The sequence below is a fragment of the Zeugodacus cucurbitae genome, chromosome 5 (genome assembly GCF_028554725.1).
Source record: "Zeugodacus cucurbitae isolate PBARC_wt_2022May chromosome 5, idZeuCucr1.2, whole genome shotgun sequence".
In the NCBI taxonomy this organism is placed as follows: domain Eukaryota; kingdom Metazoa; phylum Arthropoda; class Insecta; order Diptera; family Tephritidae; genus Zeugodacus; species Zeugodacus cucurbitae.
The window spans coordinates 4,076,902-4,102,949 of NC_071670.1; the positions used below are offsets into that span (position 1 = coordinate 4,076,902).

General features: G+C 29.4%; 5 protein-coding genes and 1 long non-coding RNA gene across 13 annotated transcripts in view; 3 read left to right on the top strand and 3 right to left on the bottom strand.

Moving 5' to 3' along the window:
* The window catches only part of Phkg2_0 (phosphorylase b kinase gamma catalytic chain, skeletal muscle/heart isoform), a 34,645-nt gene extending 25,160 nt beyond the window's left edge, over positions 1–9,485 (top strand). For 5 of the 6 annotated variants that reach the window (XM_054231170.1, XM_011178531.3, XM_029037983.2 and 2 more), the window contains 2 exons: positions 4,633–4,791; positions 5,978–9,485. In XM_054231170.1, the coding sequence (XP_054087145.1) occupies positions 4,633–4,791; positions 5,978–6,112 (294 nt within the window). In that variant the 3' untranslated portion in view covers positions 6,113–9,485. Of the gene's footprint in view, positions 1–2,456; positions 2,499–4,632; positions 4,792–5,977 lie in introns of all 6 variants that reach the window. The other variant, XM_054231172.1, reaches the window with a different exon arrangement.
* On the bottom strand, positions 9,276–10,331 carry LOC128921999 (uncharacterized). Its single transcript, XR_008471276.1, has 2 exons — positions 9,967–10,331; positions 9,276–9,890 (listed from the first exon to the last, which is right to left on the bottom strand). It is a non-coding gene; the product is annotated as an uncharacterized LOC128921999 (long non-coding RNA).
* Positions 10,332–10,339: 8 nt separating this feature from the next.
* The window catches only part of LOC105208597 (uncharacterized), a 79,473-nt gene continuing 63,764 nt past the window's right edge, over positions 10,340–26,048 (top strand). The window contains exons 1-2 of the mRNA XM_029037980.2: positions 10,340–11,678; positions 12,659–12,786. The gene's annotated coding sequence lies outside the window, so the exon portion shown is untranslated. The remainder of the gene's footprint in view (positions 11,679–12,658; positions 12,787–26,048) is intronic.
* The window catches only part of LOC105208593 (protein ORD), a 46,183-nt gene continuing 32,957 nt past the window's right edge, over positions 12,823–26,048 (bottom strand). The window contains exons 8-9 of one of the 3 annotated variants that reach the window (XM_054231187.1): positions 18,190–18,257; positions 12,823–14,036 (exon numbers count right to left, since the gene is read on the bottom strand). The gene's annotated coding sequence lies outside the window, so the exon portion shown is untranslated. Of the gene's footprint in view, positions 14,037–18,154; positions 18,258–26,048 lie in introns of all 3 variants that reach the window. The other 2 variants (XM_054231186.1, XM_054231185.1) reach the window with 2 other exon arrangements.
* On the bottom strand, positions 21,367–23,532 carry LOC105208580 (uncharacterized). The gene has a single exon (XM_011178504.3). The coding sequence runs from the start codon at positions 23,306–23,308 to the stop codon at positions 22,364–22,366; it is 945 nt and encodes a 314-aa protein (XP_011176806.2). The 5' UTR covers positions 23,309–23,532; the 3' UTR covers positions 21,367–22,363.
* Positions 24,303–25,909, top strand: LOC105208581 (TNF receptor-associated factor 6). Its single transcript, XM_011178505.3, has one exon. It carries the CDS (start codon positions 24,486–24,488, stop codon positions 25,803–25,805), a length of 1,320 nt encoding a protein of 439 aa, XP_011176807.2. The 5' UTR covers positions 24,303–24,485; the 3' UTR covers positions 25,806–25,909.

A 26,048-nucleotide genomic window follows, 5' to 3' on the forward strand; every position in this document is an offset into this window, starting at 1 on the left:
ATGCACCATTTTTTATTAAATATTAAATTTACAATTATTAATAATATATATTTTTTATTATTATTTATTATTTATTATTTTTTATGTTTAATATTTTAATTTTTTTATTTTTTTTTAATATTTTCCACAAAATTTTTTGGTTATTATTAAAAATAAAATTTTTTTGCTAATTTTTTTTTTATTTAATTTTTGTTATATTTAAAATATGAAAATTTTTGTTGTTGTTATTGTTAAAAAATATTTTTTATGAATTTTTTCAATTTCTTTTTTGTAATATTTAAAATTTTGTATATCATATATAATATTTTTTCCATTTCATTTCATTTTTGTAATATTTAAAATTTTAATTTTTTTGTTGTTATTGTTAAAAAAATAATTTTTTGTGATTTTTTTAATTTAATTTTTGTAATATTTAAAATTTGAAAATTTTTGTGTTGTTATTGTTAAAAAAATATTTTTTTATGAATTTTTTCAATATCTTTTTTGTAATATTTAAAATTTTGTATATCACATATAATATTTTTTCCATTTTTTTCATTTTTGTAATATTTAAAATTTGAATTTTTTTGTTATTAAAAAAATAATTTTTTGTGAATTTTTTTTTTAATTTTTGTAATATTTAAAATTTTATATATCATATACAATCTTTTTCCCAATTTTTTTAAATTTAATTTTTGTAATATTTAAAATTTAAAAATTTTTATGTTATTGTTAAAAAAAATAATTGTTTGTGAATTTTTTTATTTAATTTTTGTAATATTTAAAATTTAAAAATTTTTATGTTATTGTTAAAAAAATATAATTTTTTGTTAATTTTTTCCAATTTATTTTTTGTAATATTTAAAATTTTATATATCATATACAATCTTTTTCCCAATTTTTTTAAATTTAATTTTTGTAATATTTCAAATTGAAATTTTTTTTGTTGTTATTGGTAAAAAATATTTTTTGTGAATTTTTTAAATTTATTTTTAATCACTTTTTTTGTAATATTTAATATTTTTCCCAAAATATTCTCTTGTTGTTGTATTAAAAAGTAAATTTTTTACTGCGAAATTTCCATTTTTTGGAATATTTAATTTTTTTGTATCAAATATATTTTTAACAAATTTTTTGTTTGTTGTTGCATAACAGTTTATATTACAAAAATTGGATTTTCGGTTTCAAATTGTTTTGATTTTCTACAAAATTGAATTTTTTCCGAAACTTTTTTTGAAAAAAATATTTTTAAATTTTTCTACTACAAATTGTGTTTGTTTTTTAATTAAACATCTCAAATAATTTTTGATAATCAAATAAAACTCTAAAATAAAATATTGTATTGTGTATTTCGTAAGAATTTTATTTATTATTAGCTTATATTAATTTATATATATTTTAACAGTTTTTAAATAATATTTTTTTCTTAATTTTTTTTTTAATATTTTAAATTACTTAGTCTATTTATTTTTTATAGTTTTTTTTTGTAAGCAGTGTCCTTAGTAAAAGTTTTTTTTATAAATGTGTTAAATTTAAAAAGTGCTTTTCCAGCAGTTGTCCATCTAAACGTCAACAGTACCATCTACATATGTATGTACATAGATATGTACTCGTATGTTTCTGTATTTCACACGAAATTAAATTAAACTCAATTATTAATAAATAATTTTAAAGTCGAACTTTTTTGTATAATATATGTATGTATGTATGCGCTTCGTTGCCAAGTTGCACGCACAACAGCAAATAGTAATGCATGCATATGTATGTACCTTTCGGCGGCGCACAACACTATATACTCGTACTATCATAATTGTTGTTGTTGTAACAAAGCATTATTCTAGCCTTTAGTTAATTAACTTTTATATTCACATTTCCAAATTCTGCGAAACTCACACACATACAAGTTTCTTATACATATATATTTATATAAAAATAATAAATGTATATATGTATATGTATGTACATATTTACAGCATAGGCATAATGCGTGCGTGTGTGTATGTGTGCGTTCGAATATTGCCTACACACATTTATTTTCGCAATTTACCTTTAATTCAATATATATACTACATACATACATATAATTTGATTTGACATTAATATATAAAATACATATATATACCAATCAACAAACATACATACAAATTTGTTAACATTTGCTCTTATTGTTTTTTTTTCTCTCTTATTCCGTTACTTTTTTTTATATGCATTTGTATGTACTCTGGTAATTTGTGCGTGTGCAACAATACAACTACTCACCACCCCCAACCACATACATACATACAAACTAAGTACTACCTGTGCCCTGTGTGTGCAATTTGTGATTTGATTCTACAACAAAACAATAAAAAAAACAAAAACGAAATTAAAAAAAAAAACAAATCTCCAATACACATACTACATACATATGTACGTGCTTATATCTGTATATATGTATGTATGTGTTTTGTGCGAACTATGCATGTGTGCATACGTAGCGTCTTTCAATCAGTTGGTGTTGTGGCAATGAGAATTTGCTTGTGAGTACCAACAACAAACAACAGCAACAACTATATATATAAATGCAATATTTATGCCATAAATTATTATTATTATGATTAAACTTATGTAGCGCTAGTGTATGCTGGAAGAAAAATGTTAAATTATATTATATTAAAATGTTAAGTATGCTGACACTAACCGTTAAACTAACAAAAAACAGATTTATTATTTTCAATATTTTTTTAGTTAATAATTATGTATGTAGCTGCTAGTTTATTATAATTAGATTTTCGATAAATATGTTTTTTTTTGTAAAAATTAGCATAAATTTGTTCGTTTCTTCGTTTTGCACGTCTTTTGTTATAGTTTTGATTTTTACTTTTTTATTTAGCACATTTAGCTTATAGTTTGGGTATTCAAATATTTGTGGTATGCATCATTTTTTGCAATTATTTGGCAGTTAGTGAAAAAGTTATGTTAATATTTTCCAAAATTACAAAAACACTTTGGTCCCCTGTCCATTTGTTGCATTGCTTTTTTATGTTCATTTCGAATAGGCGTACATACATTTATAATTCCACACAAAAACTAACAATTAACAAAAGCGTCGAAAGGCAATAGCACGAACCAAATGATGAAAAAGCTTTTGAAAAAATAAAATAAATATCATAATAAAAAATTAAACATATTTAGTTTTTAAATATTAAAAAAAAAATAAATAAATAAATATTTGAAAAATATTTTTATACATTTTTAATAAATACTTCAAATGATTTTGATAAATGTTTTAAATAAATATAAAAATAAAAAAATAAAATTTTGAATTTTTAAATATTTAAAAACCATTAATAAATAAATATTTAAAAAAAATATTTATATAACTTTTTAATAAAAATTTTAATAAATTTTTTTTTTTAATATTTCCATAAATATTATTTTTCCACTTTAAATATACAGTTTTAAAATTTTTCATTTAGTTTAAAAAATATTTGTGATTAATATTTTAAACAATTAAACAAATTGAAAAAACTTAAATATTTTAGTTTTTAGAAATTTTATAAACTTTTTTTTTTAATTATTATAATTTTCGCACTATAAATATAAACATTTAAACGTTTTAAAACTAAAAAATATAATTACTTTAAACAAATAAATTTTATAATATTTAATATATATTATTTAAAATAATTTAAAAAGTTTTGAAAAGAAAATAATTTTTAAATAAATGAACTTGTTTTTATAACATTATAATAAAAACTTTTAATGGTTCGAATAAAATTTGTAATATTTTCTTCTATAATTTTTCCACTATTCCATAAAATTTTAAAATTTATAAATATTCAAAAAACACTTTAGTTTTAAAATCTTTAGTAAATTATTTTTGATAAATATTTATTAAAAACTATAAACATAAACATTTTAAATATATAAAACTTAAAAATGTAATTAGTTTAAAAAATATTGATCAATAATATTTAAAAAATTAAAAAAATATACAAATTTAAATTTAAAATATTTTTTTTCTTTTAATAAACATAACATTTTTAAATTTATAAAACTTAAAAATGTAATTGGTTTAAAAAATATTGATCAATAATATTTAAAAAATTAAAAAGATATACAAATTTAAATTTAAAATTTTTTTTTTTCTTTTAATTAGACAGAATTAGAAAAATATTTTATTTTATCCTTTTGGTTTGTATTATTGCGGTTCGACTGTAGTTAGCTATTCATGTAGTAAATTTAACAGCCGATTTCATCAGCAATTTAGCACAAAATTATTTTCTCTTGTACAACATAAAAATAAATAAAAAAAATATTAATTTCACCTAAATTGCTAATTTGAAATTGGCTGTAATCGCTGTCAATGTTTTGGAAAATTTTGAAAAAATACAATTATAAAATATGAAAACAATAAAAATATTTAAAGCTAAATAAACAAATTCAAAAAAATTTTAAATAAATTAAAACTTAAATTTAAAAAATTATATGTATAAACCTTTTTTCTCAAAATTTCCAACACATCGACATTTACATACATATACATATGTTTGCAATTGCATTTAACCAATCAATTTGTTCAATCATACCTTTTAAGTGCTTTATCAGTAGTTTTTAACAAACATATTTTTTCTCTTTCTCTTCCATTTTTTTAAATGCATAAATTTATAGCTGCGTAAACAAAGTCGCTTTAATGCACGTAAGAAATTCCAATTCGCCATATTGGTTATACGTGCCATGATTAGAATACGCCGATTGCGTTACACCGCCGAACCATTGCGCGTCGAAGAGGCTATACGCGATCCATATCGGGTCAAGGTGCTGCGTAAGGTGAGTGCATGAACGTATTTCTACAAATTATAATTTTTACCTTTTGATACAATAATATGCTGTTATTGATATTGCAGTATCAATTTTAATTTTTTTTTACAATAATATGCTGTTATTGATATTGCAGTATCAATTTTAAGCTTAAAAGCTTAATATTTTTGTCAAAAATATGAAGATTTATAACACAAATGGGCGTAGTTTTCTTTCCAACACGCCTATTTTGTGCGACAGGAATTCGGGCACAAAACTAGTCGACAGTTTTGAGTTTCAGCTCGACAGCTGAATATTTTGTCCCCAATGACCCATAGAAATTAATTTTTTATTCGCTAATAGGTTATGTTTTGGCATACAAGTTTTAGGCACAGCAATGTAGTGAAAAATTAACCGACAAAAATTAATATTAACTCGATAGTTCAAAAAATTGCATATATGGACCCATAAAAAATTTAATATTTATACAGCAGGTAGCCTTAGTTTGTAACCTAACACTACCAAATTTCAATACTGTATTTTGATAGTCAAATTACTGGACAGTTTCGAATTTCAGCTCGTCAGCTGCATTTTTTGTACTCAATAACCTATAAGAATAGACATTTTTATTCAGCAAGTAGCTTTAATTTGTGTCCAAACGCTACCAAATTTCAATACTGTATTTTGATAGCCAAATTAGTCGACAGATTCGATTTTCAACACGTTAGAGTCATGTTTGTAAGAACTATCCTTAAAAATTTATAAATATTTATATGGCGAACGACCGCTGTTTTCCTCTGATTTTGCTCATTTCTTGGCACAGTAAATTGATTATGAAAATAATCGACCAACTCTAATTTCAGCGCATTAGGTACATGTTTTGCTTTTAAGTCCATTAAAAATTTTAAATATTTATACCGCAAGTAGGTGTGTTTATCAGCCGATCGCGCTCAATTTTTGCACAAGTGTTGTGAGAATAAAAATATTCGACAGTATTGAATTTCAACGCCTTAGCTTTGTTTTTGAATTTGGTTTGGATTTTTCAGTTTATAAATTATATTTTTTTTAGGTGGTTTTGAAAAAATTTTAGATTTCTGAAATTTGTTTGATTTATGAAATTTATAGAATTCTGAAATTTGTTTAAGTTCTTCTAAAGTTGTATACACATTTCTATAGTCAAAGTATTTGCATAACCTCACATTTACCCCCCACACAGGTGATTGATGGCTGCGCTTTCCGCGTTTACGGACATTGGGTGAAGAAGGGCGAAGGCCAGAATCGTGCCGCACTCTTCGAGAATACGCCTCGCACAGAATTGCATGCGCTCTACATAAACAATTTGAGTCGATAGTTCGTCGAACAGTCAACACAGGGAAGCTAATTCGCGACGGGAGATTAGAGAGGAGTGTGAAAAGACGCGAAAACCGGAAGAGTAAAAAGTGCTGAAACTTATGAATTACTGAAAATTAACTCTTTTGCTTGCAATTAGCGTTTAGTAGCCAGTTGGCGGAAAAATTATTATGAATATTTTAGTTGTAAAGTGAGCTTAAAACACAAATGTTTGTTGAAATCAGCCATTTTTATAAATTGTTTTGTTTGCACTTTTTGAAGTGCATTTATTTTATTTAATATATATATAATATTTTTTATTTGATTAGTAATTATGAGAATTTGTAGTAATATACATACATACATACATATAAATATAGTGAACAAATCCTAATTAACGATAATTGCAATTAAGCAGCGTACTGTGGATGCAGAAACGGAGAAAAAACGAATTGAAACTAGAATGATATGAAATGTATCGCATGAAAATGTGTGTGTGATTGCGCCACACACATATGCAAATTCAAAACTGATATTAATGCATTGTTTAACTTTTGCTTTAGTTTGTATTATTTATATAGTTTAATTTTGTTAAGCCCCAAAGCTTTGTACTTTTAAGCAGCTGAACGAAGAATAAGAAGCCGTAAAATAAATGAGACATGAAGCGTACCAAATTATTTTATATACATACATATATAATTAATAATTAAAGATAAAAATTAAACTAAAGTCTAATTAACGAAATAGTTGTTAGTAAATAAATAGTAGCTGAATACAGCGGTGCAAAAAGAAGAGAAGAAGAAGCGCAAAAAACTACATTTGAAGCTAAATAATTAAATCGCTTTAAGTTAACATTATTACAAAACATTGTGTAAAACTATGTGAAAGTAAAAATGAAAATTTGAAATTAAATTTAATTTCATTTAAAAATCTAAAATTTCAAAGCGCCAAATTCATGTATGCATTACATTTAATGCAGTTTTGAGCGCCACTCTCATAGTTACTACATACATGTTGTGCATCAAATATAATTTTTTTATTAATTTTCAATTTAAATTTCTTATTCATAAATATTTTAGCATGTATGCACATTAAATTGTTAAGAAAAAAACTAAACAATTGTTAAAACCGCATTTGCGTTTTGAGAAAGAAAAAAAACACGCAAATTGTTTAGTTATAACTTTAATGCACACAAACACACACCCACACACTTTCAAATATACATACATGCATACATAGTATCATACACAAACATACATATCTCATAATTTACGGAAAAAAAATGTAAAGCACTTAATTTCTGTATAATAACAAAAAAAATTGCGCAAAATTAAATCACTGAGGGCACAAAATTGATTGAAAGAAAATTTTTTTAAATTATAAATGTTATTATCACATTTTTTTAATAATGCTGCAAAATTCTGAATCTTAAGTAAAAGCAACAATTTGTAAATATTTTAAATATTGAGACATAATATTAATTGCAAGATTTTTTTAATTGTACATATCGCTCATTTACTTGAATAGTGTCACAACTCAAAAAAGTCTTTATGACACTATTCAAGTAAATGAGCGATATGATTACCATACCTTTTAGTAATGCTGTGAGGCCAGATATGATTTTTTTTAAATTATAAATATTACCATTCTTTTTAATAATGCTGCAAAATACTGAGGCCACAATATTAATTGAAAAAAAAAATGTTTTTGATAATGCTGGAAATATTGTAAAATTTAAAATTTTTTGCTTTTTTTTAATAATTATTCACTCTCACAATTTGTGTTTGGAATTTGTATAAAATTGTTTAAAAAACGCACAGAAATTCATTTAGTGTGGAAAAATATAAATTTTGCCGTAAAAGAGTCCCGCACTCTCACAAAATTTATTAAAAATTGCATGAAATTTCAAAAATTCGCATTACAATAACTAATTAAACAAAAACACACAATTTTCAAAAGAAAAAATCGCAAAAAATTAAAATACTAAAATATTTAAATTTATTTTTTTAATTAGTAAAATTAAAGTGTTTAGTAACTTATTGAAAAATTGAAATTTACTAAGCAAACACAGCAGCAGCAACAAAGAGTTAGTTTATTCATAAAAATTGAAATTTATGAAGAAAAAAACAGTGACTATTTAGTAAAAATTTGAAATAGTTTTAAATATTTTCTCAATATTCATTTAACACTTAAAATAATTATAAAATTTGATATTACCTTCAATTAAACATCTAAAATATTAAAATGTAAGAGAAGAAATTATTTAAAATTTATAAAAATCATTTTAAATAGTTTTAAAATTTTTCACAATATTCATTTAACATTTCGAAAATTGGTAACACTTGATATTCTCTTTAAGTAACCATTTAAAAAAAAATTTAAAATATGAAAGAAGAATATATTTGAAATTTATAAAAAATCATTTTAAACAAAATAAAAAAAAAATTTAAATTTCAAAATATTAAACACTACAAAACACTTAAAAAGTCGTAAGATTTGAATTTACCTTTAATCCATTTAAAACAAAAATTTTGAAATGTGAAAGAAGAAGTTAAATTTATTTAAATATTTAAATTTAAAAAAAAATCTTTACAATTTATAAAAATAATTTTAAATGGTTTTAAAAAAGTTCACAGAAGTCAAGAGGTAAACAAATCGTAAAATTTGATATTACTTTCAAACAACCATTTGAAACAAAAATTTTTGAAATGTAAATGAAGAAATTCGTTAAAATTTACATAAATTAATAGCAGAGTTTGCAAATATTTAATTGGTCTAATGAGCTTGGCCTTCATAATGTTTTCAATAATATATTTTTATGAAAAGCAAAAATTACTGAGTTAACACATATACATATACATACATAAACATAAAAAAGTAATAATTTTTGTTATAATTTATCATATTATCATCACTTAAAAACACACTCACTGAAATGATTGCTAATTGTTTGTCTAATATGTTCGCAGCATAAAATACAGAAATAACAAAAATATATAATTTTATACAAATATATACATATAGACATACATACAGCTACGAGTAAATGAGTAAATGTATGCCCGCTGCTTTAAAACAGAAACAGAAAAATTTAGAAATGTAAAAGTAAACTTAAATGAAATTGTAACTGTCAAGTACCTCCAGTGTTTTAAGCGCATATTTTACACTTGTATGTAGTTATGTAGATAAAAAAAACAAACAATTTAGATGTGCTACATAGCAATTATAGTGCATTAAAGGTCGCATACATATGCATAAATAGTAATAAATTGAAATGTATGCGCATGTATGTATGTATTTTGAACAGCAACGAAACACTTTCAAGACACACGCAAGTGAAATTGTGAAAAATAGCAATTTAATAAAAATTTACGTTGTTAAAGTGAAAAAATCAATTTACAAACAGAAATTCTTGTTTGCACGTAAACAGCAATGCAGGTTTGCACACAGCGACAGTTTTTTCTAACACAGTGCCGCTCAAACTGTCGACATCAACTTCCGCTGCCTAAAAGTATGCAGCAAAAATGCGTCTATTTGCGATCGGCCACCGGGTGACCCAGATGATTTGAAACTTTTTTTGGGAGCATCCACCTACTGGTGCGTTCTGCGCGCCTGGTGCAAATCGGGCTGGTAGCACATTGGGAAATTTCGCTTTTTGCCACCGGGTGACCCAGATGATTTGAAATTTTTTTTTTTAAGAAAAATTAGGAAAAATCGCTCTCTGCTGTTATTACAAAATAAATTACATTTTTTGACACCGGGTGACTCAAATGAATTGAAATTTTTTTTAATAATAAATTCTGGAAAAAAATATAAAAATACAATTTTTTAAAAAATATTTTATTTAAATTATTTTTTTATAATTTCAATATATACCAATTTATAAAATTTTAGTAGCGTATTTTTAGCTTGCGGACTGGACTATAAAATTGAATTGTGCAGGGTAATATTTTAGTAAAATTTTCAGTTTTTGTGCAAAATGATAAATGGATGTTGCTCTTCGGCATTCGTTATTAAAAATTTAATTGTGCTGTGCAATATTTTAGTAAATTGAGCGTTAAGTTTGCGGTTTTTATGCCGAATTATGGTTGCTGCTCGTGGAAATTCTATTATTGGTGCAGTGCTAACACCTGATGACTAGTAAATATGTACGAATATGATGAATCTGAAATTATAAAACATATTTGAATTAATTGTTATTTAATTATTTTTATGATACGCGTTATATTTAAAATATTAATGTTACTACATATTGATATGTTTCTTAAATTTTTCACTAAAAAATATACTGGATATATGGATCTTCTGATTTTTACGCCGATTAAAAATTCTTTTGACAAATGTTTTTCTTGTCTCAATGGTGAAGGTAATGAGTATTTCAGGTACCAGTTTCTTCGGCACTTTTAGGAATAAATAATGCAATTTTTTTATAAAATGATGCTACACAGCACCAGACAAAGCGGAAACCGGTAAAATATAAACCATAAATAAGTATATGGGGAGTCGAAGACCTTTCGTCGAAAGGAAATAGTAGTTTTGCTGGCAGTCTCCTAAGAACATGAAATAGGGTAAGTACAATGATTTAAGTATTATTTGCTAAGCATTTGTATGGAATTATGAATTTTTTGTTAAACCAATCAAGGAGGACGTTTGATCATGGTTTTTCGGATGTGATTAAATATTAAATAAATAATTTTGAGCCAAGCGCCAATGATACTTTCTGGGGCAATTTTAGCGGCGAATGATGTTCAAATAAATAAATATACAGCGTAAAAAGAATCAAGAAGCTTTCGAAGGCTTATGACTGGTAACGTTCTTCGAGGATATTCATTGGCTAAAAGTGTCTACGGATTGTAGTGTCTTCTATAATTGATTGCGGACTTTCTGTCGAAAGTAAGAAACGAAACTAGCATTAATTATGTCACTACCTTAAATTTCGCTGCTCGAAAAATAGCTTCAATATTTTGAGAAACTTTTGTTATTTATTACACTTATGCCGCCTCTTCCATGCAAAATTTCAGAGCATATTCGACCAATTGAATGGCTGAAACGACTTTTTTCGACAGGTGTTTGCTTGTTTTGCATTTGCCCCACTTTAGACCGACATCAGCTCCTCAATCAACAAATAACCCAATTCACACACAAACACATGTGTATAGCCTGCTCCGAGTTGCATTCAAACAGTCATACATATGTACATATGGACACATGTTGCATGCACAACCTTGCTTGGGCAAGCGATTCACGTTAAACCCAGCTCACCCCGTCATTGCGGGTACGGTGATAGAAAAAGTTTTTCATATTTACTTTTTTAAAAGGCCACTTTTCACCGCAAAAGAGAATGTCAGCTTTACATACATAGATGCATGTAGAAAGAAGAAGGAAAATAAAAACAAGAAAGGAAAATTTCGTTCATGGCCATTGCCAGGTGATGGTTTCTGCTGTGAGATGATGCTGTCTTTGCCAGCTTTGTCTAAGTTGCAATCGAGAATTTGGCGCATGCGCAAATGTTCTTTGGCGCTGCCACGGTGAAGTTGTGTTTGGGAAAAAGGCGACCGACGCGTGCGCAATTGGAATTAGACGAAACGGTAAACACTTGAGTTAACATAAAGTGTAAACAAAATTGGAAATGTGAAATATTGCGAAAAATTAACAAAAATAAAATTTTGTTAGAATTTGAAAAACAAAAAATTATAATATACTAAAAAAACAGTATGCGAATTGAAAACTATATACATACTTAAAAAGCGTAAAAAAGTGTATTTATAATATATAAATAGAAATTATTTCTTATGAATAGAAAATAAAAAAATTAAAGAAATTTTGAAACTAAAGTGAAATACATACCGATAAGCCATTAAATTAAAAAAAAAACTAAAATAAATATTCAATAATTCTAATGTAACTCAAAAAGATTTAAAAACAAATAAACATATAGATAATAGACACAAAAATAATTATTTTTAAATACTGCAAAAATTGTAGATATATAAAAACAATAAAGAAATCAACTAATAAAATTATGCAAATTTTAAGAAAAAATAGAGAAAATTAAAGAAAAATTAAAATATTTGCAAAGATAATAAAAAATATTATTTTTTTTTTTAAATGTTAAAATATTTTATAATGAAATCAAAATTTTCAGACCAACTTTAATCAATTAAAAAAAAAAAACGAAATAAAAGAAAGAGTTTGATCAAAAATTCTACAAAATATTATAATGTATTGAAAATTTAAAAATATTAAAACAATTTAAAATAATATAATCAAAAATATTACTAAAAATTTTGAAAAAATGTTGAAATATATTTTCAAAATTGACATATTTTTTATGTAATACATAATGTCACTTTTCTAATTCTCTTTTCAATGTCATAGATTGTGAGATACAAATTTTTACTTATAAAAATTGCAATAACATTGAAACGAAAATTAGAAAAGTAATTAGTAAAGAAAATTTATTAATAAATATATAATTTTACTTTTCATTTAATAATAACTTCAAAAAATATATAAAGTAAAATAATTAAAAAAAAAAACTTAAAAAAAATTCCATATAAATGTGAAGTATATTGAAAAATCTTAAAGTGAAAAAATAAAAGATTAAAAAAAAAACTAGAATATTAAACGAAAAAGCAACCAACCGAGAGAATTCTAATTTTTTACCTATACAAGGATTAAATTGAAGTTTGTGCGGTAAGTGAATTATTTCTATTTTTCATGTATCTTTTTAGAAAGTTTATAACAAAAAATATCTTTTACCAATAATTATTATTTATGTATCAATGTCAACTTTCCAAAATTTGCTTTTGAAATTTGTTGAGATGAGAAGCTTTGGTTACGGTTAGGCACGGACAGTGTCGGTTTTCTAGGAAAGTAGCATATGGTCGTCGAAGGTCGCAAGTATTTATCTCTTCAGACCATATTCAAATGTTCCAAAAATTACTTTTGAAATTTGTTGAGATGAGAACCTTTGGTTACGGTTAGGTGGTATTAAGGGAACCACTCTCTCTCTTGATCGGGGTGTAATAGTCGTTTTGTGAAAAATCTTGAAAACTAGGCACGGTCAGTGTCGCTTTTCTAGGAAAGTAGCATATGACCGACCTTTGACGGCAAGTACTTATCTCTTGAGATCATATTGAAATGTTCTTTGGCAATCGCTAAATAGGTAGTTGCAACCACACTAAATGTTTGTTTCCCTTTTTCTCTATTTATGGGATGCAAGGAAATATTTTTCAATAAATCAGGGACCCGGCGATTTTTAAGCCTTAACGGACGGCTGAAAGACTTTTTCATGTTAGAAACACAATTGAAATGTTTCGGGTTCTACAATATGGAATTATAGATTTTTATCGGTGGTTTTTTGAACCAAAAAGCAACGCACCAGACTCAATAGATGGAATGAACCACAATATACACTTTCAAATGTCTTTTCTTGTAAGGATTTTGACATTACCATTTTATGAATTATTATTAAATTGTTAAGTCGCGTTCATTTCAACGAACAAAAAAATGTTCAAAACCTCATGACCCGATTACTTGGTGTACTACTTTAAACTAAACATAAATATTGGCGTGAGGCAGATGTTGCGAATAACGCGCGCCAACTGACAGTAACGGCCATGCCACATTTGTGACAACAATGCTACATTTGTGGCAGCAATGATGCGGCCACAACGGCAATGAAAATTAATGACGAATGAAATGAGCGCAGAGAAGGAAAACAAAGTTCGAAACACTTTGCCTTGCTAACAAATTGAGGGGAGCTTTTTCATAAACCTATTCAAATGCAAAGAAAATTATTACAATAACAACAACTGCAAACAAAAATAATACAAACTGACCAAAACAAACCTAAGAAGCCACAAACTGTCTGGTCCAATTGATTTGTTGCGACTCTGAACTCTGGCTGGCAGCGGCAAGAATGACTCGTACAACTGAAACGACTACAATAAAACCATTGCAATTAGGGTAATGAAATTTAAACAAAATTAAGAAAAATAAATAAATTAAAAAAAGAAATAAACAAAATTAAAAAAAATTAATTAAACAAAAAATAAATTAAAAAAAAAGAAATAAAAAAATATAATAAGAAAATAAAATTAATTAAGAAATAATTAAAAAATTAATAAAATTGGGGTAATGAAATTTAAACAAAATTAAAAATAAATTAAAAAAAAATTAATAAAAAAAAATAAATTTAAAAAATATAATAAATAAATAAAATTAAATATAAAAAAATTAATTAAGAAATAATTAAAAAATAAATTAAATTAAAAAAGTTCCAAACCAACAAAGTTAGTTACAAAGTTGAAAAAAATAAAAAAATGTATAAAAAATAAAGAAAATATGAAAAATTAAAAAAAAAATTCAAATTAGAATTGCAGAGTTCACTGCCAGCTGTCACTGAAGTGCTGCTGCATGCAATGACACTGAAATCTCTGCGCGCATGCGCACTAAAAGATAAGAAGGAATTTCGCTATCTTTGCTTGCGGTGCGGAACCTTCAATTTTAACAGTCAATTATGAAGGCCAACATGTTTATTATTACTACCACTATACGTTGGAACAATAAGAACAACAAATACAGCTAAGCTAACTGACAAACAATGCTATGGAGATGCATTTTCCAGAACCCACTGACTTACTTTCAGCCGCAAACAGCGCAACAGTAACAGCGACAACAACGGTTGCTCCACATAAACAAACGTGTTATTGTTGTTGCGGTTTGGCGTTATAGCTGTCATTGTTGTTATTGTTGTTGGTTGCTGTTATTGCAGTGCTTGCAACTGACCGCTTTTGGTTGGCAGGCAAAACAAAAGCAAAAACAACAAAAAAAAAACATAAATAGTTCTTTGAAGTTGATATTCAACATTTGGCAAAAAAGTGGAAGATGCAAGAAAATTGGCAATGCAGCAGCTGAGCTGAGCACACACACAAAAACAACGTACAATACAACGGGAACACAAAACGCAGCAACAGCGGAAAATGATTGCAAGAAATGCAATCTGCGGCGATATCACAATTTGGCTATGAATTCTACAAAAGAAAGCTGCAATTCAGTTGAAAGTCGATATTTTCGATAATTAAAAACAATTACTTATTGTTATTGGATGCATGATTTCCTTTCTCAAGACAATCATACTTTTACTTGCCGGCATATGAGGATAATATACGAGTTATGTTCAAAAAATAACGGGAATAGTGAGTTTGGAGAGATCAATTGTCATTTTTTCATTATGTTGAAATACATGCCCCTGAAGTAGTTTGTCCGTAGCAGCCGCTAAGTTTTCATTTGTTAAAAGCTCACACTTCGTTGCTTGTTCGTGATTTTTTGAGCATAACCTATACTCGTACTCGAACGATGTCCCAGCCTTCGTATTATTTCCAAAAATAAACAGATCCTTAAAGGGCCGTCTGTAATACAGTCTGCAAACGAGAAATCGCTGAAAGAGTCAAAGGCTATCCCAAAAATCAAGAAGTGTTTCGACGATTGGAAGAAGCGCTGGGATAAGTGCTTTATATCGAATTTTAACTATTTTAAAGACGAGTACAACAGTAATGTAGACGAATGAATTTTTTTTTTTTTTTTTAAGAAAAAACCAAAATTCCCGTTATTTTTTGAACACGCCTCGTCTAAGGGAATAATATATTTTTTGAGAAAATTGTATAATTAATCAATAGAAACCGACTTTATAAGTTTTAATTAAAAGTGAAAAAAATCAAATAGAATGGGAGGAAGTTCAAATTCGAACTGTAAATCCTTCGAGGTTATATATTGTTAACACGTTTCTGACGAACAGACCACTTCCACTATAATTAGCTTATGAAATCGAAAAGACTGTATCTACGGATGCGTCCCTACTTCTTTTTTTTTAATGACTCTATAAACGCCTAAGCTCCTCCAATGAAATTAAGTACGCGTTTGATAGAAACATAAATGGATTCGTGACGTCATAAATGATAATTTCAAGAGGAAGGATATTTTTAAATTGTAATGAAAATTTGAGTTTTGCCTGTTAAATCACAATTAGATATTCTCACAGAAAATATTCTAGTACATATAATAATACATATTTTATTTGTCACTTTTTATTACCGACTTCCTTTCTTTAAATTAAAATTAAATTATAGCATCCGCAAATACTAAACTAGATTCCTTATCATCAACAATTTCAATGGCGCCTCTACATACAACTCATGCACAGCCTCTCATAGCTTTCACGTGTTAGTATCTGACTATCTGCAGATCTTGGCACAGCAGCTGAACACTGGCAGTCAAAAACTCAAAGCAACAGGTGCAAGAACTGGCGATAGATAAAATCGGACACTAGACACAACAGGAATTGCCACTGACATTGTTGAGTAAAAACACAAAACACAAAATGAGGTCATCATGCCATCGCAGTTTCGGTTCAATTAACAAGCAGAGTGAATTTGCTTCCTTTGGATACGCCACACAGTCGCGTTGCTTGTAAGCTGTTGTTGTTGAGTTGCTCTGAAAACTTTTGCTGGCCGCTTTAGCACCAATGTGGTGCAGTGGCAAATAGAGTCAGCAGCCGAAAATGTGCAAAAGCCAGCGACTGGCGTAGTCGTGACACATATGCAATTGACGCTATTTGCCCGTGAGCACGTGAGTCTAGTGCAGTAACAGGTTTTTCGCGCGTGCCAAAAGCAATCAGCGGCAGTGAGCTAGAGAAAAAATGTACAAAAATAAAAAAAAAACTGACAGCAGACGTTTTCAGCCGCAATTGTGCCACAGAATGGTGTTCATGCGCCCCAGGTGGGCCTATCTCAATTTTTCACAACACAAACACGAAGCGCATTAAAATGAATTAAGGAAGTCATTGAGAAGAAAAACAATTTTTAGCTTAGTAGAATATTAATCTAAATTCGCATGAGATGAAACAGTTCTTAGATCCAAAATGAACGTTTATACAAAAAGCTTGGTTTATAGCGAAGCAAGCTGCTCTATATTAGAAAAGCATTTACTGTGCCTGGCCAGTGCTCAGGTGACGATCACACCTTCGTGTGATGTGATTTAAAAGTCACGAGGTGATCTGAACGGCAGCTGGCTCTATATAAGAAACGAAGAAGCTGTGCAAAAGCAGTGCTTAGGTGACAGTAACACCTTCGTGTGATGTGATTTTAAAGTCACGAGGTGGTTCGGACGGCAGCTTGCTGACCGCTGGCTCTATATAAGAAAAGCAGGCACCGTGCCTGGCCAGTGTTCAGGTGATGGTGACACCTTCATGTGATGTGATTTAAAAGTCACGAGGGGAACTGACCGCCAGCTGGCTCTATATAAGAAAAGCAGCCACCGTAGTGATCAGGTGACAGGTGTCACATCTTGGTGTTATGTGTTTTAGAAATCACCAGGTGATCTGGCCGGCAGCTAGATGACCGTTGGCAAATATAAGAAAAGCAGGCACAGTGCCTGGCCTCGTGATTTAAAAGTCACGAGGTGACCTTACCGGCAACTAGCTCTATATAAGAAAAGCAGGCATTGTGTCTGGCCTGTGCTCAAGTGACGATAACACCTTTGTGTGATGTGATTTAAAAGTCACGAGGTGATCTGACCGGCAGCTGGCTCTATATAAGCCTGGCCAGTGCTCAGTTGACGGTAACGCTTTCGTGTGATGTGATTTAAAGTCACGAAGTGACATAGCAGTGTCAGTGAAACGACGTGCCCAGGAGCTGATTAAATCTACATACAAATATTTGCAATTGCATTATGACTGTATAAAAATGCCTTCGTGCTCCTATTAATTGTCTAAGCGCATTTCAATAACTTAAAAAGATAAGCAATTTAGTTTTGTTTTACTACGGCACGAAAATGATATGATATGACGAACCAGAAATTGGGTTGCCAATTCCAATTATGACTCATGGAGGTCAGCAATCAAATGCAATTGGTTTAAGTGTCAAATTGTGGCAAAGAATCTAGGACATTGGAGTCTACTTTCTCAATATTTTAACATTATTAATATAAAATATATTATTTCAGTTTAAGGTAAATAAAAATACAATAATATTTTCAATAAAATAATTTAGCAATCACATACCTGTTTTTCGACAACAAAAAATAAATAATACTAACTCGTTGTGTATGACCTTTATATCCTATATACTCGCTTATGAGTCCTTCGTTCAACCCTCTGTTCTTATCTGTAAGTAAATAAAAATTAATTATATAAATTTTTGTCCGCCTATTGCGCCTTTATCAAAATGAAATTCCACTGAGTTACTAGACTTTAATCTCAAGCAAAGCAAATAATGCGTCACTAGGAATTCACCGAATTGATGAAGCGAAAATATTTATTATTTTTCTATTGAATAAAATTAATAACACAATCCAGTAAACAACAAAATATGCAATTAATTTACGACGAATTTCTTGTGTGTATTATGCAATATGTTTGTTGTTGTTTACATTTTATAACTATGCGTATTACATTGTATGTACATTTATGATGCACTGACTCGCATCTATGTTCATATTTATAAAAGTATGAGTAACAACTTAGAACACGCCAGCAATGTGTAAACTTGAACTTTGTGGTTAATAATAATAAACTTTTGTTTTACAAATAATTAGCCGACATTTGTGAGAATATTCTGTAACGAGATTAATTAGTTCCATTGCACGTTTAATCATAAAAAACACACTTTTTTCACTAGAAATTTTACTATAAATACAAATACATATAAACCATGAGTCGTAATTTCTAATTTTTAGAAAAATAAAATGAAAAACGGGCTAGCTCAATAGAAGTCGTCCAAAAGTTGTTGTATTTTATTTGCCGGAAAACATGGTCAAAGGTTAGCTATTCTCTGACGGGTGGCGAACACTATTGGAACAAGTTTTCCATTTAATTTTAAATTTAACTGCGAACGTTAGCTCCACTCATAAATGTTTTTATTATTATCTGTATTTTTGGTACGATAAACTGATTAAGTTATTTATGAAGTTTATTGAAACAAATTCTGATAAAAAACACGTTTTCACTACATCTGTACATACAGAAATAAAAGCAGTAACGTAGATTTCTTCCACTTACATATTCGCAATTATAATATGCACTTGAATTTATGTGATATATGCAATAATTCGTAAACTAAAAATTAAATGCAAAATTACTGCAAATATTTTTCACAAGTGCAAAAATTAATTATTTTTACAAGCACAGTTATATTACATATGTAAATGACACGTTATTTACAATTGCAAACAAATAATTTTGATTGCAGGGTGTTACAGATATTTACAAACTATTTATAGCTACAAGGTCGTATGCGAAACTTAATTAGAAATTATAGCACTGATTAGTTAAGACACGTGTACCAATATTTAAAAGTGTTTATAATGTTACTGAAAGTTCAAGACGTCTTAAGGGAGTGCATGTAAATATGCATTTGTATTAATAATAACGTATTTTGTACTTTGGCATCGGTTGCTGTTCTTATCAATCAGTCTATTTTTCGGACATTCGCATTTACGTCACGGTAAAAGTGTACTACATACAGTAGTTGTATGTATGTATGTAGAAATGTACATGTTTATAATTTCAATCATGTACTTAACAAGTTCCGTTTTAATGATTACAGAGTTATTAGTCGGTAAGAGTCAGCGAAATGCTAAAATTAATGTTTATATTAGCTATAAATTATGGTTAACGTTATGTTAAGTTAACGTTTTTCTAATTATAGTTTAACGTGTCATAAATATTTTTTCTTACAGTTGCTTATGGAAGTCGAGTGTCACAAACACATTGCTCTATACATTTCTTAATTATTTTTATTTTTTGTTTTTAACATTTATTAATTTATTATTATTATTTTAGTTTTTTTGAAAAATATTATTAAAATTAATTAATTGAATCATATATATTTTACCTTTCCATGAAACGCTAACAAATTTACAAAATATATGAAAATATTTTGCTATAAATCAAGAGGCATATTTTGACACCAGTTCCTAGTATTTCTATATGAAATTAACGATTTAATGCAAATTCTTATCAGTGCAACGGTTATTCCCCAATTAAAATGACATTTATAATTTATAAATGTACGAGTTTTATTGAAAAAGTGTATATTGTTTAAAAAGGTCGATTTTAAGGTTTCCACCAAAATTCAGATTATTAGTAATTGTATATTTTTCGAGAATGATAATGAGTGTCGAATGCATGAGCAGCTGTTAGTGACAATCGTGGAAATGTGTTTCTAATCTCTTTTCTTTTTTAATATTTTGAAAACTCGCGGTTTTGTTTTTTTTTTTTCTATTTACATAAATGAATAACATTACTTGCGTATTCTTATACAAATAAGTCAGTATTATAAAGTAACGTAATTGAGTGTACTTAGTAAACAAGTAATATTTTCAAATATAATATTATTATACATACATATGTTTATTCATATGTATGAACATAAATATTGTATCAGGGCCGTAAAGAAAGCAAAGAAATGTTATTCGTAAAACTACGTAATTTCTATAGTCTTTCTATAGTCTTCTGTATATACCAGCATATATAAATATATTTATACATTTAAATATTCAAGCATCTCTACCGACGATTTAAGTGTATTTGTGGCCTTTTCCTTCTTCCACATAATCACTTGATGATAAGCTCAAATTAGTAGACGGGTCTCTCGTTAAATTTTGTCTGTTTAAGTGTTTATATGTCTTCTTTTTTTATTTATGAATACGCCATTTTTAATGTACATATAAAGATTTTAACAAGACAACTCAAAGTTCAAATTTCAGTTTTGACAACAAAATATTTTTGATTGATAAACGTACCCATGTATGTATGTTTGTGCAAATAACCTCTTTATCAGTGGTAATCAAATTAATAGTATTAAAACAATAGCGACGGATCAGTTCTTTCCAATGAATAAAATATAATTTCAAATGGCATACAATGGATTTATAATTTTTATTTACAATTAAGTACATACGATGACTAGACCGCCAATTGTTTGAAAGCCGTAAGATAACCAATATTGTGGGATGCAATCTGACCGAAAAGACAAAACAAAAAACACACTTATGAGATGAATGTACGAAATTATTCGATTTGGTATTATTTCCGTGCCAATTTGTTCAAACATTTTATAATTTGAATGTCAAAACACAAGTTTTCGAATATTATTAATGTTTATGAATCTATTAATTTTGTATTATTATTTTTTAATTATATATTACTATTTAATATCTATAAGAAACAAATTTTTAAGCATACAAAAAAACTTTTGTTTAAAAAAGTGAAAATACAGTTTTAAATTTGTTTTCATATTTTTATTTGTGGACAATAGTGTTTAAAGGTAGTACATTTATTAACACTGCTACTTACTATATATCTGTAATTCTATATACAAACGTAAACGTACGTGTATAATCAAATTACAAGATATGTACTAGCTCCTATTAAATACAATACAATTTTTGCTTTTAGCCTTTTTCTAATTACTAAGCTTAATCCTATTAAATAGTAATGCTTTGCAGTTTCTACGATTTCATTTTTTATACTCCACTTCTATTCTTTTAATATTAACTTAAATATTTAATTCTACAGGCTCTTATTACTCGAATGATACATTTTATTTTAAGTTAAATTTTTTTGTTGAAAACATTAGTACATCGAGACATTTGGCTCAAGTTTTCCGCATTACAGCGTTTATTTTCCGCATAAGTATTCTGGAATACGATGATCGTCGCTCTCTTATAAGCCACATACATGTATAAAAAATAAATAAGGACTAAAATTTTGTATGCTTAAACCTAATAATATCATTTAAAAATTATTTGTATGGCGCCGAAACTTATTTTATTCACATTTTTGCAATTTCCACACTAATAAACCAATCAAAGCAGACACAAGGTGACTCAAATTGTTAATTAATTGCGTCTTCACGGTATTATATTCGAATTTAAAGCAAACATGTTTACGTTACGTATATACGTATGCATAATCGCTGCATATCACCATATCATTTAACGGTTTTCCTGGTAGCTAATGCTACCGATGGTTATCCATACAACATGCTGACTAAAGAAATGTTTAAATGGTCTTTCATTGTGTCTGCATTTTGTTTTAATTACATTTTCTTGATATTTCTGTTACACCTGCATTAGCTTCATAAGGCTTCGTAAGCCCAATTACGCTCGGCAAACTGACCAGTCTCATTTCTGCATGCCTTTTAGGGCACCTTCTTCGCATGCTTCTCCCATATGTACGAGTATATATGTACATCCAGATTTATATGTTTTAGTACTTTTCATTCTCCCGCACATAAGCACGCTTTCGACTTGTCTCCTTTACGCAGTTACCCTCCGCATCACGTTCCAAACATTGACGCTCATTACGTATTATAAAACATTGTGATGGTACCATATTGAAGAATAGCTGTCCGATGGTGTTCGACGGCTCGTCGTTGTTCAATTTCAGACAGGCACGGAAACGTCGATCGCAACTGCAATGCGACAATGTGTATGGCCGATAGTTGAACAATTCGTAGCGACTACTGAAGGCTGATATAAAAACGGGACAATGATCATGTCGCCGGCAACAACGATCCGCGTCGGTAGCACCACCAAGTTGATTGTAATTGTTGTTGGCTGTATTGCCACGCCCACACCAACGTGTATGAGGCGCTATGAGCCAATCATCGAAACCGCGTCGCTTGCGACTCAATACACTGTATGCGTTGGTTGTTTCTTCAGTGTCTTCAACGTTATCCAACTCGATGTCGCTGTCGTTGTCACTTTCGGTGTCGCCGTCGCTGTCAAATGCATCGTACACATCGCTATTCTCATACGCACGATCAGACCACGCCACCGCATGTGTTGGCGCATTGCCAGACACTACGTCATCGTTTTTATCGTATGATCCATGAGGTAATAATTGCCAATTACCCAGCGCAGCGGTATCTTCGTCTGTATCGCTGTACGTTGATGGTACGGCGGCATTGTTGTTGCCTACTGTTGCGGTCGTTTCACTTGCCTTTTTCTTTTCGCCCTTATTGCTGGTCAGGCTTTGGTCTGCTAGATGTTGTGTATATAAATATCGCTGAGATTGTTGCTTTTGTAATCCTTCCAATTGATTTAGGTTATGTCCATCATGCACTGGCAAATATGCTGACCATGTCTGTGTGATACAGCAGTACAATAACAGCAACACAGTGTATGTGCATAGTTTTTGATATTTTTTCATAATGTTGCACTTGTTTGAAATAACTTTCGAGCTTTTATCACAATAAACAAAAAAAATTAGTGTAAGAACGATTTATTTTGTTTAGTTCCCTTTCCGCTTGTTGCAATTGAAGTTTCCGTTATATATATGTAAATGTTTGCTTCCGATCAATGCTTCTAGCACTTTCTAGCCGTATGCACTCTTCTATGTCACACAGTTGACACTGACTAAATGACTAACCGCCCCTTAGCCAATCATGCGTTTATATACCGCCAGAACAAATGTTGTTGGTGGGGCTCGTCACATACGGCAAAATTCGCTAATTTAATGATGAGTCTAGCGAACTGAAGGTACACAATGTGTGAGAACGAAAAGCATGAAGAGATAAGTGAAGCTCAACAAAAGAGTGGATGATGAGCCCTTTAGGAAAGTGAGAACGTTTATGCAAAAAATATACTAATTCCTACGAAGTAGATATAAAGTTTTTTTTGACTAGTACTAATAACTTCCGCAGTTCGAAATCGGAATTTCCGGTTTCTCAATGTTTGGAGATCACATAGGGTCTTATAAACTATGTTGTAAAAGTTTATAAGTAAATATTAGGTATGCATACAAAAATAGAGCAAAAGAAAAAAAGGTACAATTATTAATAAAATTTAATCGTTTTTAAAGCAGATTTCAAAATTATATAAATCATTTAGGATTACGAAAAAGGCCAAACATAAATTGCTCGAATTCCAGTCATCTTTTGTAGTAAGCTTAGCTTTTAGGAAATCGTTCGAAGCAAATTTATTTAAAACAATTGTCAAATAACTGCCAAATAAGCAGTGTCTTGAGTGTTTTTCTAATAAGATCCGGACACTAGCATTCACACTGTTCCACTGTGCATCTTCGTACTATTATTGCAGAGAATCGGCTCAATATTTTTTATAGCACGCTTAAACCGACACTCTCTAGACCACTACGTATAAATAACGCATCCAAATGCAACCATGTCTTCGTGTCAAGAATGTAATGAGAAACTGTCAAAGTGGGGCACATAAGAAAATCGATAGGTACTCATAAACATTCCTTTAGACTATTTACACAGTTTTTATTTTTGCACTTTTCCACAATTAATTTGTTCACTTGTTACTGAAGTGCTAGTGTGTATAATTTTATTTCAAAACACTTTCTGTGCTTCTTCTCATGTTGCAAGATGCAAAATTCACAAACTAACACAGGCAGACAGGCCAGACAGCAACAGCAGCAACCGTATCAGCAGGGTCATTCGCATCATCATCACCATTACACAGAAAACAACAAATCACCATCGTCTATACCGCCCAATTCTTTAGCGATCTCCAAGTCCTATGTGCCCGCACCGGCTTCAACCACCTCGGACGATACTGACTTCCATGAGTCCGAGGCACGTTATGAGTGTGCCATTTGCATACATTGGCTTAATGAGCCCGTGATCACCACTTGTGGTCATCGGTTTTGCAAATCTTGTTTAACAAAATGGCTGAACAATCACAATCAATGTCCATTGGACAATACAGAGCTTTCCTTAGAACATGATATCTTTCCTGATAATTTCACCAGACGTGAGATAGAACAAATCAAACACAAATGCCCTAATTCACCATTGGGTTGCGCCGTAGTGGCATCGCCCATAGAGGTGGATCGCCATTTGCCGACCTGTCCATACAGAAGACTGGAGAATGCCGAGGAAAAGTGTCCATTTGCCAGCATCAAATGTGATTTTGTTGGGCGTCCTGAAACTAATGCACTCGAAGAGCATCTCAAAGAAGACATACCACATCATATGCAACTAATGTTGCAAGCTTTCCAACAAACAGCCATATCTACTTGGAATCCACAAAAACCAACAACAACGGCAAGTGGTGGCAAAGTAAATGGTGTACTACCACCACCGCCACCACAATATGCAAACGAAGCAGACGAACAACTCATACAAACAATGTATCAACGTATTGTAGTGCTGGAGCAACGCGTACGCGAGCAAGATGTAAAAGTGGAAAATCTTACGAAGCAATTGGCTGCACGTCAACAAATCGATCCACGCTATAGTAACGGCACAATTGTATGGGAAATCACAAATTTCCGCAATGTGGTGGAGCAGTTACGTGCCGATGCCAATAATCTGCTTTACTCACGAGACTTTTACACCTCGCCGCATGGATATCGGTTTTGTGCGCGTGTCAACATACAGCCACGACACTTAAACCTATTAAGTTTGCATGTGCATTTAATGCAATCCGAAAACGACTACCATTTAGATTGGCCATTTAATGGACGCATCAAACTGTGGATGATACACCCAAAAGATGCCAGTCTCTCACAACATGATACAATTATGACCAAACCCGAAGTGATGGCCTTCCATAAGCCACGAGAACACATAAGTACGCGTGGATTTGGTTTTGTCGAATATGCGAAGATAGCTGATGTCATGCATAAAGGCTTCTGTGAAGATGACAAGCTGGTAATCAAAATACAAATTAATATAGTTTAGACTTAGTGAAGTCAGTAGTAAGTGTAATAATGTGGCAAAGTAAAAGTAGTGATTGTGGTTGCTATGGTATGGAACATGATGAGCGACGCAGCAAGGACAGTAAAGCGACTGCAAACATATTAATAATTAGTTAAAAGGACAGTTTATTATTTGAAGTTACACCCCAATTGTCAGATGAGCGCGAAGTTGTTTAATAGTGACCACATCACGCCCTCTTCAAATAATCATTATATATTTTTTAAA

Bases quoted from the DNA above. Each gene is read 5' to 3' on its own strand.
- LOC105208581 (XM_011178505.3), top strand. From the start codon at position 24,486: ATGCAAAATTCACAAACTAACACAGGCAGACAGGCCAGACAGCAACAG.
- LOC105208580 (XM_011178504.3), bottom strand. From the start codon at position 23,308: ATGAAAAAATATCAAAAACTATGCACATACACTGTGTTGCTGTTATTG.